This window comes from Branchiostoma belcheri, unplaced genomic scaffold (genome assembly GCF_001625305.1).
Source record: "Branchiostoma belcheri isolate BF01 breed outbred unplaced genomic scaffold, Haploidv18h27 scaffold5, whole genome shotgun sequence".
Lineage (NCBI taxonomy): Eukaryota > Metazoa > Chordata > Leptocardii > Amphioxiformes > Branchiostomatidae > Branchiostoma > Branchiostoma belcheri.
In genome coordinates this window covers 2,307,842-2,317,781 of record NW_017804131.1, presented here as the reverse complement: position 1 = coordinate 2,317,781, position 9,940 = coordinate 2,307,842, and the positions used below count along the sequence as shown (strand labels likewise).

Sequence of the window (9,940 nt, the reverse complement as noted above, 5' to 3'; positions counted from 1 at the left end):
TGGGTCTTGTCAGCATTTTGACAGTTTGCATTTTAACTTGGACAAGACCACATTGCACATCATCTTTAGAGACAAAGCTTTCTCATCTCAATCACAATACATAGAACCTCTAGATCTATCTCTTATTATGATCAGACAAGGGGGATAACATTGTGTACAGCATACCTGCTTTCTCTGGCCAGCCTCCCAACCATAAGATTACAGCTCTAACTGAGGGTCACTGACCTGCTTTGGCAGAAAAAGTTAGGCATCACAACTAACTGATTAGTACCAACCTGCACACAAACAACCCATGCACTGGTGTCCCCTGTCCTACTGTACTAAGCCATGATCCTCCTGGGGCTTATATAACTGCTCTTTTTAGCTAGGCAGAGCTCAGACAACTTGGCAGCGGCATGTGAGCAATGTGGACACATGGGCTGTCAGCACAACATAGGTCTGTAACTGTAACAGTTCCACTGTTGGTAAGAGTGGATCACCTGCACTTTTGTTCTTGTGGCCTGGCTTGGGATATTGTGGAAGAAAGGAGGTCAGAGGTCATGTGAAGGCAGGGGGTCCTTCATGGTGATTATCCCTCTCCATGCCTCCTCCCTCTGGGTGGGAAAATTGATACAATATACTGGGCTGTGCCACTCACAGTCTGGAGGGGGTAGAGAAGTCTTTAACATTTTATATGTCTGCCTGCAAAGCACAGGTGGAGAAATGGAAACGAAGTTGGCAAATTAAGGTCAAATTGGTCGGTTTTAAGGTAATTTTATGATGGAGCTAAGAGATGAACATGGTTGGAGAGGGAGAAGGACAATTTTGCTTACCTCCTATCGTGTTTTCACTGTCCTGCTGTGTAAAACTTTCCCGCCTATTATCAAATGCAGGTTTCTGGGATAGAGAAGGAGAAAGCTGTGGATAAAGAGAAATTTTGTTTTGTAAACAAGGATGTATATGCAGCTTATTAATATAAAAAAAAATGTAGCTGTTGTAATGTTACACATAGAGTTCTAAGATTTTCACACACATATTAATTATACAATTATCAAACATCATCTTTACAAATCCAAATGTTCAAATTCAGACTCTGTCTGCAAGGTTGCCCGTATACTTGTTATAGGCTATTAAGGTCTTGTTTTATATACATTTCTAGGGTAAGGTTGCTGTGGTAAGTCTTAAAGATAATGATTAAAGTCCCATGAAGTAGGTTCAGTTGAACCCTCTTGGTCCCAATAAAGATACAGCTCGTTACTGGCTTGCCATGGCAAGGGAACAGTTTTATAGCCCAGACCTTTGGTGAACAGGTCAGGACTTTTATGTTGTCTACAAATAGTTTATAGTTAATGGAGCACTTGTCTACTGTCAGTGAAACAGTTGAGTCATTTGTGAGAAAGAAAAAAATGTATGTTAAGTTAATCTCCAAGTAGATCCCTTTCGTGGTAAGACAGTATCGATTAGCCAGAGAAGGTCGCTGGCCGTCACATTGGTGGTGGTAGTGACAAAAAAAAACAAAAAAACAGCCATATATAAAAAGCTAATGATCATTCCCCCACAACCTCTGCTTGGAGAGTTTGTTAAGTGGGATAACTTAGATAAGGCCAATTTTGGATGGAGTTTGTATGGTCAACTGCAATTTTTGGCACATTAAAACCCACCAATTATCTAAGCATCGGACCACAGGAACTGTTGGGCACAAATGAAACAAAGCTGTGAAGGATTATCTTACCACAGTCCAGTAGAGGGGATAATCTGTCCTGTCTACAGTAGCTGGATCAGAAGATTTCAGAAGATGGAAATTCTTTTATCCACACAGTCACTGACCACAGCCCAATCTGCTGAATATAACAGTCTGAAATTTTTACATATCTCTTTTCTGTTTCACTGCTTTATGATGTGGTGATGTGGTAGAAAATGAACTAAGGGCTATGAAAATTTTATTGTGGTGTCTGATTTCCAAACAATGATTGGAAAGGCCCTAGAAATGGGTCAAATGAAAGTCTTCATGAAAGGCCCCTCCGGATCCATCTTTTGTGCGTGATACCTGGGTTTAACCTGGGTTAAGCATGTAGACCAAGGGTTTTTTCTTAGTGCCTCCAGTATCATTAGGAAGAATCCTGCTTTAAGTTACAGTCAAAGCAAGGTCAAAGATGACCCAGGAGGCCAGGATGAGACCTTGAAGAAGAGGAAGAAGAGACCAAAGAGGTTGTAACCTCCGTGATACATGCCCAGTGACCTGTTGTTCTACAATATTCCAGACAGTAATTCAGCGCAAGCTGGATTGGATCTGCCCCAAAATCTAAATTGAATACAATTCCCTGGCACCTGACCAAGGTTAACAGCTTGGACGGATTGCTAGTGGTGATTTTCCTCAGTTTGAGCTCAAAGATCAGAACAAAATTTGTTATTACCAACATTATCAATTGCACTATAAGTGAAACACACAGGCGAGTAGTACAGTCTCCTGGGATTTGAACTCATGTCAAATCCACCAGGCCACCAACTCATGTACCAAATTCACTAACCACAAGGCTAAAAGGTACAGACCAGTTAGACTGGTCGTTGATGGCACCCGAACCCCACTGTTACATAAGTCTTGAAGAAGCAAGTAAAGTAAAGTACTTTATTGTCTTTTTATCTCTGACAGAACTCGTTTTATACAGGTAACAAACAAATCCCTTGCATGTTGCCCAACTTCCTTTGGATACCTCAAATTGAAAGCAGAAAGTGTCATGGTACAATCAAGGAGGTTATTAGCATGTCCATGTGCCTGTCATATAGGACTGATAATTAGCCACACAACAGCTCCATAATGTAAACTTCCTCCCAGGGTGGCTTTGTTCTCAAGGCCTTTAGGGGCATACAGAGGCTTTGGAAGATTAACAGTTAATCTTTTTATGGTGTCTGCATAGGGGGAAGATCAAAGATGTGGCTATAATAGACTCCAAGGAGTCTATATAAAACACTCTAACATCTAAACTGATTTGGCTTTTGGGTTTAGTTTTGAAAATTTTAAAGCCCTGAGTTTGTGATAGGAGCTTTTGCTGATTTGGAAGTGGTTGTAGCAAGGTGCTTCAAATAGAAACTCCTTGGTTATAGGTACTGGTACATGTAGATGGCTTAGAGTCAAGTAAAGTCAAGTACTGGCACAAGGGCTTTTGTTGATATTCATATTCTTCATGTTGACAATTTATCAGCCTTTGACATGACAGGGAAAACTTTTCTTGTCTTCTGTACATGTACACTGTATGTCCTTGACTTTCCCAAGGACCTTTTAGTGCTATTGATATTGAGTTTGACTTGAAGCGCTATTTGCAGGACTCCCCTACTATGTATTCCTCTGTACAGTTTATAACCGTGACCTGATGACACTGTGTTCTTACCTTCCATTGTTCTCTTGTGTTTTTACAGTATCAACAACAAGCTTCACCTGCCAGAGGCAGCTGCAGGTGTGCTGGAATATGCCATGAAACATCATGGGGGTGAACTGGTAACACAATTTTATTTTCCTTCTGTCATTTTGGTAATATGGTATTCTTCACCGTGCTTATAGATAACAAGCAAGATTTGCCTCACTACAAAATCACCCTCACATTCAACTTTTTTAAAACATACCCCCACACATTCTCTTATTATAGTCATCAGAACATCATGGTTGCATCATAATTCCTGTGATCCAGGTTTAAGGTTAGGTGAGGAAGTCAATGAAACACCTCTATATACTGTAGATTATTTGGTGCAATGTTGCTGGGTTCAAAGAAGAAGTCAATTGAACATTTTTCCCGCTAGCATGCTTTGGACTTGTCGTAAATGTTGCCCTTATAGTGGTAGTTTCAGGGCTGTTTTTATGAAGATATTTAATGTTAGTGATGGAGGAAACTATTTTTTATAGAAAAACACTGAACATTTGTCAACAATAGGAACTTTTACCCATTATACATGTATATCATGGATTCCTAATGCATGCCACCATCTCCTAATCTCCAAGTAGATGTTGTGTGGAAACGTTTTCTGACCGTTTGTGGCTTTTCTAGTAGCCCTCTGCTCCCTTCTTGCTGTATCCTTTGATGATTACCGAAGATTAAGATTTCTGACAACAATGATGAATTCTGCACAGTTGGTGGATTCCTCGATGTTTTGCACCCTGTGCTGTGAGATGCTCTTTCACCAAGTTGTGGGCACTGGGGGCTGTTCTTTCAGCATGTTGTCATCCCTTCTGTACAGGCACCTGTTTCCCAAGATTACATGTGCACCCGGCCCAGATGTCTTCTAGTTATACTTTTTTTCAGCAACATGCTTTTATTAAGTTTGTTGTCGATCAAAAGAGAAACAAATAATGTATACATGTCTTTGGTCATTACATCTATATTCATGACTTTATGCTAGTCTTTATGCTTAGTCTATCAAAGAGAGAAAAGCCTCTGGCCCGCTAGCCTTCATGGAAGACTCCAGGCTGTGCTTCAATATTGCATTGTCTTGTGGAGTACATACTATTTCAAGTTCTCATCCTTAGAGCAGCACGTACATTGTACCCAGAACCTAATGTGAGCGCAGTTCATCTAAGGACATCTGCCTGCCTGGTGAGCTGTCTTCATCCAATGATAATTGGCTGCAAAGTCAACTGTCAACAGCAACTGGACACCGCTTAACCCCTTGACCGGCATGGCACCTTAGTTGTAATGTACATGTCATAAGGCATGTCCAGGAGCTGTTGCCTTGTTGGTAAAGAAAAATTAATTACAGTTCTGATGGATGTTTGGACAAGGTTGCATCAGATCTAGAATAACATGCGTCATTGCATACAATTTCTTTTCATTCATGACACAACTGTATTGAAGTTATCTAAGAGATATTTTCTACATATAAGTGAACATGACCTTATACACTTACATTCCAGTGATGTGCCACCTAGAGTCTGCTATAATGTTACATGTGCTAGGATACATGTTCTTCAGATCTCAGACTGCTAAATTGGCTATCTGTGACCTGCTGTATGTGCTATCATGTGCATGATCAACCAACCAAAAAGCCTCTTAATGCGTTCAATTTCCTCATCATTCCATCCTAATCCCTGAGGTGGAGGTCACCATCTTTTGCAGTCTGTCGTTGGTCTCCATCCTGACAAACATTCGTCTTCATTCTGTAGATGCCCAGTCTATATCCTCCCACTAAACCTAAGGCAGACTTCAGATGGCAGGTTCTTCAGATAATTTTAGAAGCTCTAATTATATAGCACTGTTACCACATTTAACAATATTCAGTCTAACAGTCTTATTCTCCATCCTTGTGTATTTTATGACTCGATATTGAAAGGAAGTTGATTGGACAAAATGATGCAGTCGGTCACTTTTGAAGCTGGCAATGAAATTATTTCGCACTCCAGGCGTCGCACGTGGCCTCTAATCCATCTAACTGCTCCAGTATGTTTCTCTAATGAATTTTGTGGGCCGTACATGTCATAAAAAGCAGAAGATCAGGTTTTAAGAGTGCTGTGAACTGTTTTCCATCTGCAAAACATGTTTTGAACACACCTACATCTGACCGGGAATGATAAATTGTCCATATCTAACTGTTACATCGGCTCTTGTGTCATAGAGAAGAAAGTATGGGGGTCACTTTCATGACCTACCACATTCACAGCAAACTCCCCTTCCCTAATCCCACCCATTTTTCACTGTCACACAGTTAATCCATCTAAGGCTAAGGTTAATCCCAGACTTAGGCATCAAAGACCACTTTCCATATGTTTCCTCCTCATTAGCCCTTAATTCATGTCTTGTAAAATGTGTGAGACACCTTATTTCTTCAAGGGTTCTTACACACCTTTCTGGAGTTCTGGAGCTTATAAAATCCCTCCCCCCTTGAATTACAGAACAGTCATACATTATCAGATAGATCAGATAAAGGTATCCTTCATGTAGGTCATGCATGAATATGCCGTACTAAAATTGTATACTGTAGTCAAGTAAACAGCTAAAGCCTTCTCAAATAGATACAGCAGAAAAGACTGTTTTATCAAGTTCAAGGCCCCAAGTAACTTTAATTAGTCTTAGTTATGGCAATGTAGTGCACTACTGCATGGTATTACATGTACCTATATTTGTATCATGTGTAACTTGTAATTGTGACCTGGAGGAAGATTATTGGGAAAACACAATTGACCTCACCTTTGTATGAACCCCTCATGACCTGTAAGGCACTGCTGTATGTCCCTTTTGTGACCTAAACCTGGAATTCCTAAACCTAGAATGTGACCACCTTAAAGCTTTGTAGATCATTGTCCTGTATGTGTGCACAGACTGTAAAGTAAGCTTGCACAAAAACAAATATTTGCCCATAAACAACTTCGGAATCCTTTTCTATGCTCAGCTTTTGCCACAGCTCCTGTGTGTAATGAACTCCTATTAATTCCATGCAAATAGAGCTGGTGGGATGATGGAGGTTTAGTTATGTTTGTCCTGCTGGGAAAGGAAACATAAACAGTGCTGAACTCATTATTCATTCTGCTAGAAAATTGAAAGTGATTAATGAGAAAGAGATGCAGGCACAGCAGACAGTTACTAGTATTTTGACTGACAGTAGCAGTCAAAAATTTACTTTAAGATTTTTCTATCTCTGCAATTTGTCTTTTCTGCTCTAAACTGTGTGTAATCTTTGTGCAACTTAAAATATTATTGTGGCTGTTGTATATATTGCCCTCAACATATTCATCATGTCAAAGAATTTGCAATTTAAAACCGTTAGGTAAGAACATCAACATTGTACCCAGAATACTGTTTTATTTTTAGGATGGTGATTTTACGTGGCTACTCTTATGGTATCTGTTACAGTGATGGTAAATAGCACACTGAATTTTGAAAGGATGTCTATACTCTCAGTTTTGTCTGGTCCCAATGTTCCTACTGGTTCCCTGTTGTGAGGGAGGTCTGTATCAGCCCTAGCCTGGATGCCAGACCCAAAGCACACTGGACACAAAATATCTCAGTGAGCAAGCCTTGCTCACTGAGATATTTTGTGTCCAGTGTGCTTTGGGTCTGGCATCCAGGCTATATCAGCCCATGATCAGAGTATCACTCTCACAGCTGCCAGGACTCATGCAGGGACCTGTGGTCACCCTGTGGTCACCCTGTGGTCAGGAGTGACAGTGGACAGATGTCAGTGACAGGACCATCAAAACAGGCAGTCATTCCTGCCAGCTTAGCAACCACCTGCTGGTGGGGAATCATACTGATGACTGGAGGAATGGACTCGTTAGTGCACATGATAAGATAATTACCTGGCTTAAGTTCCTTATCAGTTGAAATACTAAGAATGGCGGAGACACTTGATGAGATTTCCTTTGTCTGCCATTATGGTAGCCCCATACTGGATGTATATTGTATGATATAATAGTCATACATTGTGAAACATACAATGTACTCCCCATGTACAAGGTAAGGAAAATGAATGGAGTACTGTTCAGTAATTCATCACTTTCACACTCACTAACATTCGCTATCTGGTTTAACATTTGTTGTTTCAGGTCTTCTGAGGGTTAGACATGCTTGCACACTGATGCTGAGGCTTGATGGCAGCCCGCCACTTGCTACAAAATTTGTCCCAGTTTTCTAGATGATTCTTGAAGTGAAAAATATCTTTTCTCATCACAGGATGTTAAAGAGACGTGGTACGAGAAGTTGCATGAATGGGAGAATGCCCTGGCAGCCTACAACAGGAAACAGGACATGCACAGTGATGACATGGAGGTGACACTGGGCCGCATGCGCTGTTTGGAGGCACTGGGAGAATGGTACAAACAATATTCATAAAATCATGACGATTATCTTTTCAAGCAAGTGGGCCAAGTTTGCACAAGTGCTAGCTCTGCTATCTTTGGCAAATTTTTACAATAATAGAACAATTTCCCAATGATACAATGTCATGTATGTAGACAGGATAGACATGATGAGCACACTAAAGCCTTAATCATTAGGGCTCTCTAGATCTTCCAATATATACACTTGAATAATGAAGTCATTGTTGCATATATTGGATTATCAGTAAGTATGCCCAGTACTATCATTGTGTTTTCCATTCTACACCCTACAGGGGACAGCTGTACCAGACCTCGTGTGAGAAGTGGCCGATGGTCAGTGATGACACCAGACAGAGCATGGCCCGGATGGCGGCCGCGGCGGCCTGGGGTCTCGCCCAATGGGAGAGCATGGAGGAGTACGCTTGTATGATTCCACGGGACACGTACGATGGGGCGTTCTACCGCGCTGTGTTGGCGCTGCATCAGGACCACTTTCCATTGGCCCAACAGGTTTCGTCATTGTTTGTTTCTAGTGCAATGTGTATCACCCTTCAAGAGTATTCAGCTGGATGAAGTTTTGCCATGCAGACTTTTTGTACCAGAACATGTTCATGACTGTATAGGTTTGGCAGTGGGTTACATACAGAGAACTTTTTTGATTGTTTTGGAGGGTATTTTCTCAGAAGATGCATATTTGATGAGAGGTATACATGTATATAACAAAAGTAGTGATTCAATACAATTCACTAAACACAGGCATATATAGCAAGGAAAGTTTTTCATGGCATTGGGATATTCAGATTGATGTTAACATGGTTGTAACTTGAAATTCTGATGATTAACTAATAATATAATTATTTATCAGCCTCTACACACAGCCAGGGGATGGCAGTAAAAGCACTGCCAATGTTTTGCAGTATGCATGACTTCCATCACTTGTTTCCCTCCCACAGTGCATAGACAAGGCGCGTGACATCCTGGACACAGATTTGACGGCGATGGCCGGTGAGAGTTACGACCGAGCGTACGGCGCCATGGTGGCCTGCCAGATGCTGTCAGAGCTGGAGGAGATCATCCAGTACAAACTGGTTCCCGAGCGGCGCGACATCATCAAGGAAACATGGTGGAGTCGACTGCAGGTACATGTCAATGCCACACGCCAAAAACTGCATGCATTTATCCGGGCTTTGCTATACTGCTGCAAGGGTCCCTGACACATGTACAGGGTGGGCAGCAGTCAGCTAGTCTTCACACCGCACCTCCAAGCAGCTCTGTACAGACTGGGCCTAATGCGTTGGAACAACTGATAAGCAATAACTGTTACAATGCTACCAAGTCAAAACTGCCATCAAATAAAAAATATATATTACAGACACACCCTACATTTAAATTCATAACAAAATGTTGTCTGCTGTCAATTAAAATGTGAAATTTTTGGACCTACTGTAACTCATAGACTAAATTGTGTGCAAAGAGCACTTAAATGTTTCTTTACAGCAGATCCACACACATATGGTCCTTGAGCTTTCATCAAGCCAACTCTTTTGTAGCCTCTAAAGCAATATCAGCTGTCTCATACATGTACATAATATGCAGCAGGATTCTTATATTTCATCCCTGTTTCCTGTTCACATTACATCTTTCAACAACAACATTAGGCTTCAACATGCAGGCAAAAGTCAAAATAAGATTAGTCTGCAGTGCCAGTCCAGTAAACAGGATTACTCAATTTCCTCATTAGCTGGTTCTAATGATGTATAATCATATTTAAAATCGTGGTGGTCTGAACTGTGTCACAGTGATTAACTTCAATACTTTGAAGGTACAATTTCTCTTTTAGATCATACTTCATACTGTACAGTAGGATATGTCAACCTTGCAGCCAGATCAGACATTTTTGAATGAAGAATGCCTAAAAATCATGGCATAAAAGTGTGGTTAATCATAGAGAGGACCATCCCATGGAATTGTGATATACTGTCCTCTAGGTCTTATGTAAACTTTCACACAACAGTTTTTTGCAAGTGTGCATTTCTTCAACCAAAGAACATGTACATAGAATTCCTGAGCCTTTACAGGTATGTTTCCCAACTTGAAGGTAGATGCAAAATGATACTGAAAGAAAAGACACCTGGTGTAGCTGGACTATCTCAAAAGTGAACA

At 40.9% G+C, this 9,940-nt stretch overlaps 1 protein-coding gene across 1 annotated transcript in view; it reads left to right on the top strand.

Annotated features, from left to right (window-relative positions):
• Positions 1–9,940, top strand: part of LOC109479983 (serine/threonine-protein kinase mTOR-like) — a 113,571-nt gene that overhangs the window by 90,754 nt on the left and 12,877 nt on the right. The window contains exons 28-31 of the mRNA XM_019782063.1: positions 3,394–3,472; positions 7,632–7,771; positions 8,071–8,287; positions 8,731–8,916. Of these exons, the coding sequence (XP_019637622.1) occupies positions 3,394–3,472; positions 7,632–7,771; positions 8,071–8,287; positions 8,731–8,916 (622 nt within the window). The remainder of the gene's footprint in view (positions 1–3,393; positions 3,473–7,631; positions 7,772–8,070; positions 8,288–8,730; positions 8,917–9,940) is intronic.